Source organism: Rissa tridactyla, chromosome 3 (genome assembly GCF_028500815.1).
Source record: "Rissa tridactyla isolate bRisTri1 chromosome 3, bRisTri1.patW.cur.20221130, whole genome shotgun sequence".
Lineage (NCBI taxonomy): Eukaryota > Metazoa > Chordata > Aves > Charadriiformes > Laridae > Rissa > Rissa tridactyla.
The window spans coordinates 57253569-57273661 of record NC_071468.1 but is presented as its reverse complement, the minus strand read 5'-3'; the positions used below and the strand labels follow the sequence as shown (position 1 = coordinate 57273661).

The window sequence follows — 20093 nt, the reverse complement described above, 5'->3', positions numbered from 1 at the left end:
GCACAGAAATTATTTTACCCATTGTGACTGAAAAGTTGGGAGCATCTCTGAATCTGTGATTTGCATAAATGTATGTTTTGCAATAAATGCAACCAGTTAATCAGGTAATTCACAATTGTAGACAACTGTAGAAGCTTACTATTGAACATAAACCCTATTAACAAGTAAGCTGACTCTAACATCAAAAGACCCATCATAAGTACTACATTTACTGATAAGTGTTTATATCATAGATCTGGAAAAGATTAGGGCATAGACAGATAAAGAGGAAGATGGGTTTTAATGTAAGATATAAGATAAAGAAGAAATAAAAGACCTGGTGATACATCTAAAGCTAGGTGATATCTCCAGTTAACCCAAATTCTTTTGTAGTAATTAAATAATGCATAATATATGCTCATAAAGGCAGCTTTTCTTCATGCAGCAGTGGAGTAAAATTGAATTTTGATGTCTCAGTGATGTCTTTGTCCTGTGGAAAGGGCCAAAATTCAATTTTTCAAACACATAAATGATTTGCTCTTTTGTGGTACTCTCTTCCACAACTGCAAAGAATGCAATGCAGTCTTTCTTTGGACCTTCTGTGAATGTACTCACTCAGGTTTGCCAGAGAAATGAGTAAATCCTGGGAAGTACTAGTGATTACCTAGTATTCCTTTTAGCATGGGGCATCCTCTGTCCTTTACCTTTTTCTCTTGCACAAAGCTATACAGGTTGCCTGTATTTGCTTAGCTTGAACAACAGCATGGGAGCAAACAGAAATGGATGGTAGTTCAGAGGCAAGAGCTCTGTACCTCTCCTCATGTAGCAAGAAGCATCCCTTCTTTCTCTTCCCATCTAATACCCCAGATAACTTTGGTCTTCCTCACTCCCAACGGTGGTGATGATAAGTGTCAAGAGTATATTCAACCCTTAGAAAAAAATTCAAAGTTCAAAACAAATAATGTCAAAATAAAGAATGGTCAAATCCTTTAATAATCCTTTGGCCAGATGGGAAACCTGACAAGCTTCCCTAAGAGTTTTTGGCCCAAGCCTGAGCAGACCAAGACCTGTAATTCCCTGCAGCCACTCTCAAGAGGCAAGAGAACTAGTCTCTCTTTCCCTCTTCCTACTACTGGGCATGGACAGGCCTTGTAAAAGATTTCTAACATTCCTTTTTTCTTCCTTCCTCCTACTACTCAGACTTGTTAGGAATAGGTAAAGCAGACAGTAGGTTTCATGGCTGCTGTTTATGAAAGTGTTTTTCTTCTTACGTAGCCTGCTGCCCTGGCATGCAGCCTGTCTTGCTTCCATCCAAACTCGATTCCCCCTTCCCAGCATTTCTTAGAAGATGTGAATTCCGTGTAGTATACTTTTCTTGTGCTTAGAAAGACTAGCCTAGCGCTAATATATGACACCTTTCCTGCTGTACCCCAGATATGGTAATATTTTAATGTTGAATTATGATTGTGAAATTATTTTAAGTTGCTCGTCCACGCACACAGAAGACTTGCAGCCTGTTTCACACTGTGCTCTGAAGGAACTGCTCGCAAAGGACTTGGGTAGTCTTCAAACCTAAAGATATTAGATACTCTTAATAGAAGACTATTATTCCATTGGCAAAAAAATATGCAATTTCTAAACTCATACTCTTATTAATCACTTCAGTAAAGTGAATTTAAATTGGTATAAAAATTAAGAAGGTCTTTTGTTATTGGACACTAAGGTGTTATTTAAGTGATCCCAGATCAAAACTTCAAATCCCAGAAGTCACAAATTATACAAAGGATCTTTTAGGATAAGTATCTTTATCCCCACATTTGCCCTCTCTTTATTGATCAGATCATCCTCAGAATCCAAGTACTCTTGAATTCTAGGAACGTTCAGCATCGGATACAAACTTTTCACCTTGATGAAAGTCTGGATTTTATGTTTTCTTGGTTTGATGATACAGTAAGATATAGATACATGTAAGCAAATATTTTAACACACAGGAGGCAGTAATAAAAGCTGAAGGACTGCTTAACTTACATCAAGACTACCAAAGAAATCTGAAGACCTTTGAAGTATGGCTGGAGAAGGAACAGGAAAAACTTGACTGTTTATCGCATCTTGATGGTGATGCCCAGAAGCAGGAGGCAACACTCCGAGACTTACAAGTACGTAATGTGTGACAGTCTAAGTAAAAAAAAAAAAAAAAATTAAAAAAAAAAATCCTACTGGTAAAATAACAGAAAGACTGTTACGCAGTCACTTAAGTGACAATGAAGGGTGAATTTGTAGTACTTCAGTAATTTCCCAGATATGATGTTAAGCTGGCTTAAAAAATTTTCATACCTGTTGCTGCATTAGCAAAAGGTCTGTACTTGAGTTATGAAATATTTAGTACTTTATTCAGGACACTGAGAAGGTCTTTGTGTTATCAGGGATTCCGCATATCTGTCTTGTTATTATAGTTTACTTTACAAAATCTGAGTCCATTTTGAAAATCTAAATATATATTTCAAATATAAACTAAGACAACACACAACTATAATTTGTTAAGATAATTTCCTGGTTATGTTCTCTAACCAGATGCTTTCTAATCAAGTTCTATTAAGCATTAAAATGCCACAAGTGTCCAGAAGAGGGTATCAAGAATTATTTTAGAATGATGTCTCAAACATATGTAAAAATAAATGTTTATTTATTTTAAAAGATTGAAGCCTCACCTTGTTCCTTGTTTTTAAACAAATTCAATTTTGAAACCAGCCGTACAGTCTGCTTTCCATAGCTGGAATGTTTTGAATTTAAGCTTGTGCTGAATGGATTGCATCCATCCTGTGCCAGTTCAGGCACCTAATGTTTCAGAACTGATGATAAACTTAGCAGGAGGGGAAAGAATTTAATGCATGCTTTGTCAATTTTCTATAATTCACTTGTTGATAATAGTGATATTTGGTTTGCTTTGTAAGTGAGCATGGCGTTATAGGTGATCTTAGAGATAGTGTAATATGTCTTCAACCATAGACAACTAAAGGGAATATCTAGACAATGTGAGGTAACTGCTTTTGTGTTAGGTAGAACTGGGGCTTTGTTTGCGATGTGTGAATGAAAGCTGTTAATGTAGGGTATGTGTCCATAACTCTGCCTTTACAGGAGCTGCAGGTCCACTGTGCAGAAGGACAAGCATTACTGAATGCTGCTGTCCATGCCAGAGAGGAGGTGATTCCCTGGGGCATTCCCCAGATAGAAGACCGAGCCCTGGAATCCTTACGGCAGGATTGGCAAGTTTATCAGCACAGACTTTCTGAAGCAAGAAGCCAATTAAATGCCACTGTGAGCAGACTGCGGTTAATGGAGAAAAAATTTCAGAAGGTTAATGGCTGGCTAACAGGTCTGGAGGAGAAAGTTGCTATCAGGACTGGGAGGCAGTCTGGTAGAGCAACAAAGGAGGTGCAGCTTCAACAAATGAAGGTAAAGAATATAGTTAAGCCATTCCTTAAGCAAAATACCCTGCGAGGTTTTTCACATCAATTCCTGGTTGCACTGTGAAAATGACAGGAAGCATTGGAATTTATTCTGAGGTGATGCATAGAGTGATGGATCCAAGAGGGCTTTGTGCCTTCTAGGTCCAGGTTCCTCCCATTTTATTGGTAAGGGTATGGCTATGCCAATCTTCAAATCTCGTAGGGAGATCTGGAATTCGTATGCTCTGTGGTATATGAAGGCATAACTGAGGACAAAGATTGGTCCTGGACTAGAAAAGTGTTACTGTTGTAACAGGACTAAAAGGTGACCAACTGTGTTGTGAAGTCTCTGCTGTGTTGATGTAATGATACTCCTTTAGTCACTGCAAAGAGAATACATGGGTCTGAATAACCACAGGAAGCAGATTTGAAGAGATTCTAGGTTATGCTTTACAGTCACCTTTAAAACTTCAGGCAAATTCTATAAGAAGTCCAGGCTGCATTTCTATCTATTATTTGGGGGGGGTGGGGGGGGAAGTATTGAATCTATTGTAATGAAATGCAGTCCATATGGTATGATAAAACTTCCAGCATATTTGTTATGTTAAGCTTCAACAGATTCTGTTTCATTTTCCTGTTGTAAATCCATGTTTACAACCATGTATTTGTTTTCCTTTTCAATGATTTCATGACAGTTACAAATAAATTCCCGTTGTGTTTAAGATACTTGAATCAGTCATATAAGCTGAATAATGTCTTTGTCACAGAAGTGGCATGAAGAAATTACAATCTACAAAGATGACGTGGAGGAAGTTGGGCTACTGGCTCAGCAAATACTAGAGGAAAGTCTCACTGCAAGTACAATGGGAAGCCAGGCTACACAGCTGACATCTCGCTACCAAACTCTTCTTCTTCATGTCTTGGTAAGTAATGAAAATTAATTCATTATAACATCATAAACTGTCAGTTAAGAAGCAAATATAAACAGGCTTTCTAAATTAGACTTTATCAGAGTTTATTCATTACTCTAGGCTCAATAATATAATATTCACGTATATATTCATATATATACACACACACATGTGGATTTTCATTGGTATTAGAGAACCATAATCAGGAAAATGCCCTTTCAAAAATATTCAGTATTAATCAGATGTTACCGTCTTTTTTTGTCAGTTTCAGGGAAGAAATTCAGAACTCGGTATGTTTGAATGCTGAACAACCTCTAGAGAAGTGTTTGCAGGTTTTCACTGAAACACATAGGTACAGGGAAAATTTGAATTTATAAGGTACAGTTTTCAGGTCACTTTAAGTAGTAAGTGTCTCATAGTACTGTAATCACAAGTCACAATTTAAATTTCAAAATACAAGTACCTTTTCAGTGTTTAGCATTAACTCTAGTTTTAATGTTAGTGATTGCTATATGTACACCCTGACAAGAGCCCAGTGAGAATTATCCACTAGATATAAAAGTAATCAAAACCTGTATGTTTAATCTTAGTATATCAGGTCTTAATAAACAGCAATTTATTCCTATCTTTAGCCAATAGCAATGATAAACATCTGGATGGTTCTTATTTTCTCTCCTTACCCTCCATGTTTGTTTGAAGGAGCAAATAAAGTTTCTGGAAGAAGAAATACGATGTATGGAGGAGTCAGAATTGGCTTTTAGTGCTTACACAAATTGGTACGGAGCTACCAACAAGAACTTCAGAAACGTGATCACCAAGTTTGACGTGGTTGACAAAACAGCAATGGAGAAAAAAGTGCAAAAACTAGAGGTACAGCTTTCTTGAATGCAATTTTTGTTTCTGTCCGCCAAAACGAGGCTATATTTTAACAAGCATCTTAACACCTACTTAAAGTTCTGACTTCACCTTGCCCAGAGAAGCTAACAGGATAAAGACCACCCAGTATAAACTTCCCGTTCTCATGTCATATACACGTTAGATCACAGTTTGGTTGTTGAGGTTATGAATAGTCCTAAATAATATAATCCTCTCCTTCCATAAGACATGTTTGTATGTATTTTTTTTCATGTTAAAACTTAAAATAAATTCCCCTTAAAAGGCGAACTGTCAAGTATATTTTATACCAGTATGTACTGTGGCAAGAAGTGCTTCCTATTTCTCCTCATTGAAATAACTCAGTAGTAGAACTCATGTTTCATCTCAGAGTTGTAGATGAGTTTTTCAGATGTTCTGCAGCTTAAACATAATATGCTAAGGGAAAACTTTTATCTATTCCAGAATTTGGAGTACAAATCCTCTCCTGATAGCCCCCAGTTTCTGCGTTTATCTTTGCAATTTCCTAATGAAAAGTACATTCAATTTCCCTAGCAATTCCTTCTGATTCCTTAGCAAAATTTAAAAAAAAAAAAAAGAAAATTAGTCAGCCTCTCACTGATAATAGAACTACAATGAATAAGAAAAGAAAAAAAAAAAGGAAAAGGCATACATTTGCATACATTTTTTGTTAACCAACACTTCCTTCACAGTTGCTATTGAGTGACATGGACATAGGCCATAGTTTACTGAAATCTGCCCGTGAGAAGGGGGAGCGAGCTATAAAGTACATGGAAGAAAATGAAGTTGGCCAGTTAAGAAAAGAAATTGGGGACCATGTGGAACAGCTTGAAGAGCTGGCTGGCTTCATCAGGAAAGAGCACATGACTTCAGAGAAATGCCTTCAGCTGGCAAAGGAGTTCTCAGACAAGTACAAGGCACAGACTCAGTGGGTCATGGAATACCAAGCCATATTACATGCTCCAGCGGAGCCAAAGAGCGAACTTTATGAGAAGAAGGCCCAGTTGTCCAAATACAAGGTAAAAAAGGGTTATATCATTGTACTGTCAAATCGATTTTGACCTAATGACTCGCAATAAATCCTCTGATCCAGGTGTCTGTTTAAGTGTTCAAGTTTCCTCAATAATGTATGAGATAACTCTGATCTGTATGTCCAAATCAGCATCAAAGTGAAAAGATGCATGATACCTGCATCTATGAACCAGAGTGAGCACCTGGATTTGAAATGTGAATGCCTTCAAGGCTTCCACATATGAAAATTTCCTGTTATAGCACAAAATTCTTTTATGAGTACATATATGAGTAATTCCATGGATACCAATGGATTTAACTGCTATTTAAGCAAGGATAGAATTCAGTTGGTCTGTCATCACTGCAGACACTGCCTCTGTTTACATTAGCTTAATCAGCTTTCTGGTTAAATCTGAACATCCCAGCTCAACTGACATCTAAGCCAGTCAGCTGCTATGGCTTCCTCTGCTTTTTAGTTAGGATTTTAATGAAATGTATTGGGTTGTTTTCCAGTTGTAAAAAAGAGTAGAAAAAATTGACAACAAAGCCCATTGCTTCTCTTAATGATGTTTTTGCAAAATACCCCCTCCAGGATTACAGATGTATCATAAGATGTCTGGCTGGGATGGAGCTAACTCTCCTCACAGCAGCCCGTATAGTGGTGTGCTTTACATTTGTGGCTAAAACAGCGTTGCTAACAAACCAATGATGTTTTGGCTATTGCTGAGCAATGCTGCACAGCATGAAGACTTTCTCTCTGAAACTGCCTACTACCCCTCTCTGGCTTCAGTACTCAAAGTCATATGTCATAGCTGTGTGCTTGCTTTCTACGTGTTTGGGGACCTGGTACCTCACTGTCATTTGATAGGTTCTGGCACGTGCCATGCTGTCTGAGCCAGTGGCACAATGGCATAACAGATCAGATTGCAAACTTTCTGAGGGTACAGTCTTAGGCACTTGTCTGCGTACTGCCTCATTAAGAGGATGGCTTTGGTGATACTTTCCCACTTATTTGCAGAATTTGTTCCTCTGAGCAAGTTTTATCCCTAGAACTTGCCCGTTCACACATATAAACTCCCTCTCCTTCACCAGCTCCAGATTATCAGCTGTGCTACTAGCCACTCACAAAAGGAGCAATTGCTCTTAGATGCCTGCAAAGTTATCTCAGGGCACGGGTGAGAAACATAGTCCTGTACTGGTAGCAAGGCTCATCTCATCTGGAAAGGATCATATATACCATGATAGAGGGCTGTGTTTTTTCAGATCAAAGGGAAGTTAGTGCAATATGTATCTTTTAATTCTTGCTTGCATTATAGTCCATACAGCAGACTGTTCTGTCCCATGAGCCTTCAATAAAATCAGTGATTGAAAAGGGAGAAGCACTTTTTGATCTGGTGAATGACGTGACTCTCAAGAACAACATTCAAGACCTTCAGAGCAGTTACCAGGAACTCTGCAGCACAGCAAAGGTAAAAAGTCAGGGAGAAAACTCTAGGTTCTTTCAATTGGCTATATTTTTTCCCCTCTTTAAGAAGTTGACTATTTTTTTCATGCTGTCATGTCACACCCTGTACAATGAGCCAGTTAGATTTAATTTTATTTTGGGTTGGTTTGGATTTTTGGGGGCGGGGCAGGGGGTGGGGTGGGTGTTATTTGGTGTAGGGTTCCTGAATATGGAAAGAACTTCTACCTAAATAACAAGAGTAGCTGAAATTAATTTTGAGTGTGGCAGGTGAAGTCTTCGTAGCACTAAGGGGAAATAGATCAGTGACTAGTTTGTACTTTTGTTACTTCTTAATTGCTTTCAATAGATCTCTAAATACATTATTTCTTGAAGGGACACATGCCCTTAGATTATATCATTTTGTCTCTTGTTTCTGCTAGCTCTCAGTTTAATCTAGTTTAGTTGTTGAATGGAAGTCACTGTAGAAAATGAACTGCAAGATGGATATAATTTAATTCAGCAAGGGCATTATTAATTAACATTGATTCATTAGACCACATGTGTATTATAGTACTTTGAAAGATTTAAAACTTCTAAGTGCATCCTAAAGTATGATTATACCTAAAGCTTTTAACAGGTTGTACTCCTAACAAGGATAAGCTCTGCAAACCATGTTAGTACTTATGTTTGACCTAAGTCCCTTTAATTGCCAATTCATCCGCTAATAGCAGATTATTTTATGTTTTTCAAAGTTGATTTTCAATTTACAGACATTCCTCTGATTTGTACCACAAAACTGACATCTGTTGCATTAGATGTAATGTTGATGACTTAAATGTAGAGAAACTTCTGAAAAATCTTTCTTAAAAAGAATGAATACGTTTTAACTCAGTGCGCGCGTTCTTAATTTGCCTACCACAATCACAGGCAATAAGTACGTGGAAAGGCCATAAGCAGCAGGGGCCCAACCATAACATTTGGTAGGTCATGTCCAGCTTCTCAAAGAGCATGCATTGACTGTTTCTAAGTGTACTTAAGGTCAAGTTGACGGTGTTCCTTTTCTTAAAGTAAGGAGATCCTCAGTGTTTTCCTCAGTCTTCAAAGTATGATATTTCACCTGAACTGAAAATACTGCTCTGTACCAGACAGTTTATTCACACAAGGAAGTCCATTCATGTCTTCCTTAACAGTCTCACATGATTATGTGAGAGTCCCTCACAGGAATACAAATTTATAAGATAACTCTCGTACTATGCTTTCAAGTTCTTGATTGTTTTTGGTTTGGGGGGACTGTCAGTTATTGTAATTACCTGAATATTTAATTTTGGTTATTGTGGACCCGCAGGCATACGTTGAAACCTTAGAGGTGAGAGTAAAAGAACACGAGGACTACAATAGTGATTTGCAAGAAGGGGAGAAATGGTTATTACATATGTCCAGCAGGCTGGTCAGCCCTGATCTCATGGAGAGTAACAATCTTGAATTAATCACTCAGCAACTAGCTAACCACAAGGTGGGTTTGCTATTGGGGAAACTTCCTTTGTCCGGTAAAACAGAATTTTTCTTCTTTGTTTGTCTCTGTCATTCCAGAGCTCTAGTTATTTGTCATTCACCTGTTTTATTCCTCTTACTGCTAAGTGTGTAAATAAGCATCAGTGCCATTAATGCCATTAACAAATCTACCTTGTTGTTTCTTGGATGAGACTGCATCTGCACAAGAGCTTTGTTGTGGCTATTGTTATGGTCGTAATTAATGATAATCATTCACTACATCATTAGCTGCTGCTTTCTAGAAGATAAAAGAAAGTCAAATCCAACCTCTCCCCACCACTGCCTGAAACTGAGATTCCAAGGGCGAATACTGAAATATTTTAACTCATTGTGAATAATGTATTATTCTTTAAGTAACATCCTTAGATAAAAATTTGAAATTTGGCTGCACCAAAGTCAACAAAAGAACTGCCTACAACGAAAGAGCTTATGGAATATGATTCAGCATCAGACGTAGTTCTCATTACTAGGCACAGGAGAAGTTGGTGGAGCCCTGGAGAGCATGCAACAAAGGAAGATTTTACAATAAGTATACAGTCTAATAGCTTGACTGTAACAACACATGATGTCTGGAAACTTTTTTTCCAAATGTGAAGACAAAGTGTGTTTAAGGAAGAAAAGAAAAAAAAAGGAAAAAAAAGAAGCAGCTCGTTTAAAAAGCTGTGATGCAGAGCATGTTAAGTTTAAAATATTTCTTCAAAGGTATTTTGTCTCTTTCTTAGGCTATCATGGAAGAAATTGCAGGATTTGAAGATCGTTTGAACAACCTTAAGAGTAAAGGCGACTACTTGATCAATCAATGCACTGAACACCTTCAAGCAAAATTTAAGCAAAACATACAAACCCATCTTCAGGGAACAAAGGACAGCTATTCTGCCATATGTAGCACAGCCCAAAGAGTAAGTCTTGTTTCAGAAATGGTTTTATGCCATTTAAGAATAACAAGCATTATTATTTCTCTAAGTACTGTTTCTTTAAATGGTGTAAAAGTCTTTCTACTGTTTCCATTTAAATTGAGCCTACAGGTTACAAATGTAGTGCTTCTTCATTGCTGTGCTATAGTTGAATTTCTTGTGATCCAAATGTTGTCTTGCAGCTAGTGAAACTAGCTGCCTATCAGTTCTTACCTTAATCTTCATTTTACACTGGCTTCTGAGCAGCTGCAGCAAAGAAATTAGAACTATTCCTACTTCAAAATCTAGGGAGCAAATCGCACTCTTAGTGTCAGTAGTTTGCATATGTACATAATGGGTCTTAATTATGTGCTAGGAAATACTGTCTCTCAGTAAAACCAGAATATACAGTTAAGAAGGGCTAGCTGGGTCATTCTGTTAATCCAATTAGGAGATCAAGCCAGCATAGTCTAAAAAAACAAAACCCCAAATGAAACAAAAGCCCCCAAAGTAGTTTTCACAGTCAGTAACATTTGTAGAGGTAGGTACATAAATGGCAAAATGTTGAACAAGAATAAGGAAATAAGAGACAGTGCTCTTCATTTGCATCTTTATTATTTCTTTCCAGAAGCCATGCCTTAGATATCGTCCATCTTCTCCACAAATTAGCAAGATGCGGTGGTAGTTTAAGGAGCTTTCATCCCTTCGTACTTTTATGTACAAGGGCTACAATAACCACAATGTTGTTAATTGTCTTTTATCTGCAGTTTTCAAGGTGGGAGAAGAGAGCCAATAGTGCTGTTTGAAAACACAGGCACCTTACAAAATGTTTCTTTTAGGTGTACCAGAGTTTGGAACATGAACTCCAGAAGCACGTTAATCATCAGGATACCCTACAACAGTGCCAGACTTGGCTGTCTACAGTGCAGTCAGAGCTAAAGCCAACTACCTGGCCACCTTTCAGTCTGGCAGATGCAGTTAAACAGGTAAAATTTCAGCACTTGAAAAAGCTCAGTTATCCTTAGTAAGGTGAGTTCAGAGAAGAGCTTTATATTAACAGAAATTAGATACTCTCTCTGACCTTCTCAGGGGGCTGTGTAGCCTCGTTGTTTATTCCCAGCTCCAAAAGAAATACCTTGAGCAAAAAATAATAGTAGGTGAAAAACCACACAGGGCTTTTGCTAGCTCTGCTTAATGCTTAGAGATGTATTACCCAAGGAAGAGTTGTCTAATTAGATAAACCTGCTCACATACTCCACAGATGTGTTTAGCAGAGAGGTTGCATCTTTCTGCTTGTCCAATTGCCCATCTGTCTACTAATATTCCTATATGAGACCTGGTTTCATAGTACCATGGACACGGAGTCTGTTATCAGGCATTTAAAACAATTTTTCAGCCTAAGAGCATAGAACTGCCTCTGGTCCACGTTAGCTATTAAGAATGTTTTCTTTGCTTCTTGATTATTCTTAGTAACTTAATGTATTTTACATTGGATTTGTACCTTGTTTTCAAATTAAACTGGTATGGTACTAAAAATGCTGGAGTTCAGGGCTGTCTCATCTGCCATGTGGCTTAATAAAAACTTTGAAATACTACAGATGGCAGCTCCGCAAGGGTGGGGAGAGCAGGGGATGACAGTGGGGCCAGCAGGGCAGCACCTTCCCAATGACGTGCAGACCTGCGGCACACAGGTGAGGAGACCAGAGTTCCGCTGGTGTCAGCCACCACCTGATGATCACCAGAAAAGTCTGCAGGGACAAGGCCAGTGCCACATGGAGGCAGGAGGTCAGGACAGCAAGGCAAGACCAAACCAGGAGGATCAGCCAGGCACAGACGCACCTATAGTGTAGCTCAGGTGAGGTCCATAGGTGGATGAAGGCCTGAGCTTACATGCAGTTCTTGAGCAAGGGGGAAGGCTTCTGAATACTTTTCCACTGGCTGGGTCCCAGCTGGGCCAAGTCAGGGCTGTCCCTGAACAGAGGCAGCCAAACCCAGGGAGAGGGGGATTGAGGTTGCAGAGCCCTTTGGTGCTTTGAAGGCCCTGACCATCCCTGAGGATTAGGGACCTGTTCCAGTGCTTAACTGTCCTCAGTGTGAAAAATAGTTTCCCTCATATCTAGGAAGAAATTTCCTAGTTGCAACTTGTCACTTTTCCCACTAGTCCTTTATCTGCTCACCTCAGCAAAGAGCTTGTCTTTGCCTTCTCTGTACTGCCCCTACCTGACCCCTACCATTTTAAGTAATGTCAGACCACAATTAGCTTGTCTTCTCCAGGCTGAACAAATCCAGTTCCTTCAGAACTGCCCAAATGCCAGGGACTACAGCCCCATTCTCTCCCCCAGCCCTTTGCTGGGCTTGCACCAGGCTGCCAATATCTCTTTTATGGGGGAAGAGAGAAACTGGGACAAATATACCAGGGACAGCCTGACACGTGTAAGTACAGGAGAATAATCGCTTCCCACAGTTTGCTTTCTGCATTGATGCTAATACAGTAATTTGGGGTTGCCACAAGGGCCCACTGCTGTCATGTTCAACTTTTTGCGCACAAGGACTCACCACTGGGCCCTCTGCGTTAGGTGGTCATTCGCCCCTCCTCCCTGGGACACTAGGAGGTATGTTATTGCCCTGCCAACACTAATATCATCATTTTCTTTTGGGATGAGGAAACTCTTCATAAGGAGAGGGGAGCTCCTACGGGCAATGTCAAGAGCAAGAACCCCCAACAGCGTCATGTTGTCTGATCTCGGCAATTGTAGATACTGGGAGGGTTTCAGAAGGTTTGTGAAAGCATGTTATGCGCCTGGGCTGGATTCTCTATGATCTCTCAGATGCTGGAGAATTTTATAGGTATGGGCAACGTGACACTTTAATAATCAGAGAAAGCCCTGCTTCCCATTCACCTTGGGGAAAATAAGTCACCTTGTTGAAACGGTGTGTATCTATCTAACGCTTTATTTATAACAAAGTAAATTAGGTAATGCATATGCCACTTAGCACTTTGATAAGTGGATGATAATCAGAGTTACTCTTTTCCATAATTATGACAAAGCAGCCTTACCTAATAAAATACTGTATGTCTACATTTAATCTTTTAGAAATAATAAGCTAAAGTAAAAATACTAAAATACATGATTGTAATAAAATAAGATATTATTTCCACACTCTCAGAGTTTATTTGAGAATTGTCTTCCCTCAGGTGAAACATTTCCGGGCTCTGCAGGAGCAGGCCAATACATACTTGGATCTTCTGTGCTCCATGTGTGATTTGTCGGATGCCACAGTGAAGAGTACAGCAACAGATATTCAGCACACAAAACAAACGGTACAAGATAACCACAATAACCTGCTTTTAATCCTATTTAGAGCTTTAACTGCCTTGATCTGTCCTCTTTTAAAAAGGTCATATTGGGTAACGGTTTAAACAAATGTCTTTTTACTTTCATCTTAAGTATTTCTTTTAGAAATAGTTTTTCTTTTCTACCTTTTTTTGTTGTTGCTGTTGTTGTTTTTTTTTAAATTAAATCCATACATTGCTATCCTGGTAGTAATGCAAAGACGCAAAGACACGTGACAGTTATTGCTAAATCTTTTTTCCCACAATAATCTTCCACAAACAACATTCTGTGGAAGAAAACCTGATCCAAATTATTGTTTCCATAAAACACAATTCAATCTATTCTTCTCTGGATTTTATTAAATTTAAACATATTTTACTTTTATTCAACAGTAGACTAATGTTCTTATTAGGATATACTAAAATATTATTTATAATAAGAATAGAATTACGATTGTTCCATTCATAAATCAGGGCGGATCGGTTTCGGCATATGAATTCATAGAAGTGTACCTGAATTCTAAGTAGCTTAATGATTGGTTTGAAAATAAAATCATAAACCTAAGAGTTATTAGAAAAGAAACATTATGCGCATTCCTGTCGTAAACATGAAAATTTTAGTTTCATATATACACACACACATTTTTGAAACTAATTCTACCAAGAGTAAAAACCTAATATATACAGTAACAGTATTCCATACCAGAGAAGCAAATTGTACAAATCCAAGTAATCCATAAAAAAAAAAAATGGCATTTTCCATCCAAATATTGTATAGCTGTGAAGTATCCCAAACATCAGAATAAGATTCTCCTTTTATATGTAAAGCAGTGAAACATTTTTAAGAAATCACAGACGGTACAGTGGCTGAGATGCATTAAGCTGGCTGTCTAAATCTTAAAGGCGCCCTACTGCTGTATTTGGAGCAAAAGAAGCTGTGTGACGGTTGGTTTAAGGTGATTGATGGGCTCAGATCCGGTAAGCGTTCTTCTTACTGGCATTTTGCAAAAGTCATGTAGGCAAAATAACCGAGCTAAGCAAATTAAAGTGTTTAGTTTAAGCTTTTATTCGGTCATTGCAGAGGCATGTAGAGCAGAGTCCAGCAGTACTCTTGGCATGCAATAGGCTAAATCATACAGTTAATTTAAGCTTTAACAGAAGACTGAGAACGCTTTGAAATACACGTAGTCATAAATATAGTTGCTTCTCTCGAGGATGAATGAAATTATTTTTTTTTCCCTTGATAGGTCTGATTTTTATGATTTTTGAAGGTTAAGACCCTTTTTGTGGATAATATTAGCCCCTTCAGAATCTAGTGCAGAAATGTCTTATTAGTACAGTATGGTGCTCAGAGGAAGAATGGTATTCATCCTCCATTCTCCAAAAATAGCTGCATTAAAGCATTCCTCCTCCTTTTCATTTCTTTTTTTTCTAGATTGAGCAACAGATAATGCACGCACAGTATTTGGCTCAAGGTTGGGAAGAGATCAAACAAATGAAGGCTGAGCTCTGGATATATTTCCAGGATGCAGATCAACAACTACAGAATTTGAAAAGGAGACGGGCAGAGTTGGAGCTAAACATTGCCCAGAATATGGTACTCCAGGTTAAGGTAAGGAAACTTAAGGTTAAGAACAATAGGTAAGGATGAAGTTCATCCGTGGCTGATATTATTATAATTTACGTTATATGCATGTATTGCATAGAATTGCTAATATGTTCTAAGCAAGAGCAAAGGCAGAGGAAAGAGAGTATCCTTACTGACGCTACAGGGTGACACAGGAAGCAAAGCCCTGTACTTTAATGTTTTTCTGGGTATATTTTTTTAACAGTAGACAATTTTTAGCCTACTGTTCCGATTTGCCTTCACTTTTAATAGGCTATCATGGTTTCAGCTAATTGCTGATCACTGCTGACCTGAAGATCTGCAATTTGTGCTTTCTAAGTTCTTTGATTCCCATACTTCTAAATTATTTAAATCTATTTCAACATTAGTCTAGGAAACTATACAGTGTTGCTGGACTCTGAAAACCCCTGCAGAATAAGTACGATAGCAACCCAATTTAGTTTACCCAAAATAGTGAGACAAATGCCTTCAGATCTTCACTTGTTCTTATTCATTTACAGATGAGAGAATTTCTATGACCATCCTGCACATATCACAAACACCAGTAAAGTAACAAGAAGAAACAGGAGAACAGATTATTTCTTTGATAAATGATTAAATGTTTGGGTTTTGCAGTTTTGGTCTAGACTTTGCTTGTATTCTTTTTCTGATATGATAGGAGTTAGGTGAAAAGTAAAGAGCATTTCCTCTTCATGTCTGTTCTACACAAGTGTTTGAACAGAGTCAATAGCACTTGGAGATACCTCAGTACAATGTGTGCTGAAAGCTGTTACACTAGCTATTATTAAGAGTCCAGGAAGAAGCGGGAGTCTGCATTTCTTCACTGTTTCAGACAGGAACTTTTGATTATTATGAAAGGCAGGCACCTGATGTACTGTCAGATGTGGCACAATGTGTATTTTTTTCCTAGAATTTTTCCTAATAGTTGAAGATGCCTAGCTCCATTTGAAGCGGGCACAAAGAGGAATGAGGCAGAACTGGGCAGTAGCATCTCTTCTCCACAACCCCTACAAGCCCTCAGTAAAAACACATCATCCCAGCAAAGTGCTGGAGCTGGGCATGGTTGTTTAGTTACAGATATTGGAACTAGAATTTGGGAAAAGATTATATTTACCCGAAACAGTATGTAAGTGTTAAAAAATATTTGGTTACTTTGAGTTGTTAGTATATTGTATGTTCTCTTTTTGGGTTCTCTGTGACTTCTTATTTGGTAAGAAATGTGTGCGCAAACGGACTCTTATTTACTGGAATTTAGTAACTCAAATGGCAATCATACCTAGATAATCATTGGCTTTGTTTCGATAATGACAGTGATAATGGTTGCTATTCTAGAAGTAGGAACAAAACAAAATATGGATGTGGGGGCTCACTGACTCATGGACTCTGCTTCCTATTTTTAGTTTCTAATGAAAAAGGAAAAGGAATAAAATGAGCTAGCAACAGTACTGATAAAATGAATTCTCATGAGGCCCAGAGCATCTTGCATGTTTTAGTGTACGGTGTGAGCTGTGCTAACCTGGAAGCTTGGACAACAAGGTGTGACTCGATTGTGATTTCAGTTTGTCACTGGCACTTGGAAACTGCTCTGGTTTGCTTTCGTGCCTATAAACAACCTGTCCTCACATGAGGAGATGAAAGATTAGAGGAGGGGAGAAGGCACTTCTTCCAATTTACATCTGCAGATAATTAATCCTTAGAAAATTTATTTATTTATTTATTGCAGAGTTTTTATTTAAATTCCAACTTATAATTTTGAGTAGGTGTCACCGTATTTGTTTTGACTTGTATCTTTTTCAGGAGTTCAGTCAGAAGTTGCAGTCTAAGCAGTCAGCTCTTACCTCTGTGACTGAGAAGATGAACAAACTAACCCAAGGACAGGAATCACCTGAACACAAGGAAATAGGAGAGCTGAGCAACCAGTGGCTGGACCTCTGCCTTCAGGCACACAGTTTGCTCATACAGAGGGAGGAGGATCTGCAGAGGACGGGGGATTATCATGATCGCATGAATGTAGTTGAAGTTTTCTTGGAAAAGCTCACAAAAGAGTGGGACAACCTGGCTAGGTAAAAAAACATAGTAGCATGCACAAAGCTGACAGTGCGTATATGCTGAAAGAGCTGTTTACAGAGTGTCTTTAAATTGGACCCGCTAAAAATCCCTTTTATCCATGCTTAATTAAAAGCAGGCCTCCCTTATTAATTATAGGATGATTACTGGTATGGAAATAAAGAGTTTGAGAAGACAGATCTTCAGTGTTTGTCTTTAAGGCAAGTACTGATTGATCCCATCTCAGGGCATAGCATTTTCTGATATTTCAAGCATTTTGACTATTTTGTTTGAACTCTTTCATTTGTGTTTACTGTGTTTCATGTGTGTTTTTCATTGTGATATTGTGTTTTATCTATTAGACTACTATAGTAAAGTTTAGACGTTTCTGCTAAATGATTGCAGCTGCTTTGTATAGCATAAATACACCAGCTGTGTGTAAAATTGTGAGAGTCTATTACTGCTGCTATGACTGTCATGGAAAAAGATTCACTTCAACCTCAGTAGTTGTTGTTGTTGTTCATATGTACAATATAACCAGTATCCTCTGTAGTATTCATGTTAATTTGTATGGTCAGCCTGATGACCACATTGCAGGTGAAAGGGAGAGCGATAAAAAACTTCTTAATTAATACTCAAGACTGGTACCTTCAAAAGAATGTGAAAACTGTAGGTATTCATAGCATATTGATTTCAGTATATGGTGGGTTTATAATTCATCCTGACCTCTTTTAAAAATTATTCTGAGATAGAATCTAATAATTAATGTTTGTCCTGTCCATTTTGGTAACAGATCTGATGCTGAAAGTACAAACGTGCACCTTGAAGCTTTGCAAAAATTGGCACTGGCACTACAGGAAAGGAGATTTGCTCTGGAAGATTTGAAAGATCAGAAACAGAAGATGATAGAACATCTGAATCTTGATGACAAAGAATTAGTAAAGGAGCAATTTGGTCATTTTGAGCAACGCTGGACTCAGCTAGAGGACCTTGTCAAAAGGAAAATTCAAGTTTCTGTTTCAACTTTAGAAGAGCTCAGTTTGGTGCATTCCAAATTTCAGGAGCTAATGGAATGGGCAGAGGAGCAGCAGCCTAGTATCTCAGAGGCTCTTAAACAGAGTCCTCCTCCAGATTTGGCTCAGAGTCTTCTCATGGATCATCTTACCATTTGCAGTGAGCTTGAAGCCAAACAGCTTGTTCTGAAGACGCTTGTGAAGGATGCTGACAGGGTGATGACCAACCTAGGACTCAATGAAAGGCAGGAGCTGCAGAAAGCACTTTCTGATGCACAGCACCATGTAGAGTGTCTCAGCGATCTGGTTGTCCAGAGGAGAAAACACCTGAATAAAGCACTGTCTGAAAAGACACAGTTTCTTATGGCAGTCTTTCAGGCTACAAATCAAATTCACCAGCATGAGAAGAAGGTAATATTTCCAGAACACATTTGTCTGTTGCCAGAAGATGTGAACAAACAGATTAGGACTTGTAAAAATGCCCAGGCTAACCTGAAGGCCTATCAAAATGAAGTCACAGGGTTGTGGGCTCAAGGAAGGGATTTGATGAAAGAAGCAACAGAACAAGAAAAGAGTGAAGTGTTAGGTAAACTTCAAGAACTACAGAATGTGTATGACACTGTTTTACAAAAGTGTAACCAGAGATTGTTAGAACTAGAGAAAAATATAGTTTCCAGGAAATATTTCAAAGAAGACTTGGATAAAGCTTGCCATTGGCTAAAACAAGCTGATATCGTCACGTTCCCAGAAGTCAATGTAATGAATAGTAACTCTGAACTATACACACAGTTGGCAAAATATCAACAGATTCTTGAGCAATCTCCAGAATATGAAAATCTGTTACTTACACTGCAAAGAGATGGCCAAGAAATCCTACCGTCACTTAATGAAGTGGATCATTCTTATCTAGATGAAAAACTTAACACTCTCCCTCAGCAGTTCAATATTGTCACTGCTCTGGCAAAAGAAAAATTATATAAGGTTCAGGAAGCAATTTATGCCAGAAAAGAGTATGCCTCTCTGATTGAGTTGACAAGTAAAGCTCTGACTGAGCTAGAAGATCAGTTTATTAACATGGACAAAGCTCCAGCTACTGTTTTAGCCAAAGAAGCTGTGTCACTCCAGCAGGCCTACAGAGACCTTCTAGGTGAAGTGATGAGCCTTGGTGGGGCAGTGGATGAACTAAACCAGAAGAAGGAGGCCTTTCGAAGCACTGGACAGCCATGGCAACCAGATGAGATGTTAAAACTTGTCACGTTATATCACAAGTTGAAGAGGCAAATAGAACAGAAAATCAACCTGTTGGAAGACACAATAGAAGCATGCCAGGAGCATGAGAAAATGTGTATGCAGTTTGAGGCACAACTGCAGGGAGTGAAGAAGGAGCAGGTTAAGGTAAATGAAGAAACTCTCCCAATAGAAGAAAAGCTGAAAATATACCATTCTCTGGTGGGCAGCTTGCAAGACTCAGGGAGTCTTCTGAAGCGAATAACTGAACATCTAGAAGCCCTTTCTCCTCAGCTTGACTCATCTGCATGTGAGACAGCAAATCACCAAGTGCAGTCTTGGCAAGAGAAACTAAAGTCTTTGCATGCTGCCATTGGTGACACCGTGATGGACTGCGAGAACAGGCTTGTGCAAAGTATAGACTTCCAGACAGAAATCTGTCGCTCACTTGACTGGTTGAGGTGGGTGAAAACAGAACTTAATGGAATGTTAAGTTTGGACCTCAAACTGCAAAGCATCCAAGAAGAAATCCGAAAGGTTCAGATACATCAGGAAGAAGTGCAGTCAAGCCTGAGAATAATGAATGCACTGAGCAATAAAGAGAAAGAGAAATATATGAAAGCAAAGGAGCTGATACCTGCTGACCTGGAAAACACTCTTGCTGAGCTGACAGAACTAGATGGTGAAGTTCAAGAAGCTATACACATGAGACAGGTT

At 38.6% G+C, this 20093-nt stretch overlaps 1 protein-coding gene across 15 annotated transcripts in view; it reads left to right on the top strand.

Annotated features, from left to right (window-relative positions):
- SYNE1 (spectrin repeat containing nuclear envelope protein 1) overlaps positions 1-20093 on the top strand; it is a 302834-nt gene that overhangs the window by 157447 nt on the left and 125294 nt on the right. For all 15 annotated transcript variants that reach the window (XM_054197389.1, XM_054197388.1, XM_054197395.1 and 12 more), the window contains 13 exons: positions 1971-2135; positions 3115-3432; positions 4193-4348; positions 5036-5206; positions 5923-6249; positions 7558-7710; positions 9031-9198; positions 9959-10135; positions 10969-11115; positions 13326-13451; positions 14899-15075; positions 16888-17153; positions 17930-20090. In XM_054197389.1, coding sequence (XP_054053364.1) covers positions 1971-2135; positions 3115-3432; positions 4193-4348; positions 5036-5206; positions 5923-6249; positions 7558-7710; positions 9031-9198; positions 9959-10135; positions 10969-11115; positions 13326-13451; positions 14899-15075; positions 16888-17153; positions 17930-20090 — 4512 coding nt within the window. The remainder of the gene's footprint in view (positions 1-1970; positions 2136-3114; positions 3433-4192; positions 4349-5035; positions 5207-5922; positions 6250-7557; positions 7711-9030; positions 9199-9958; positions 10136-10968; positions 11116-13325; positions 13452-14898; positions 15076-16887; positions 17154-17929; positions 20091-20093) is intronic.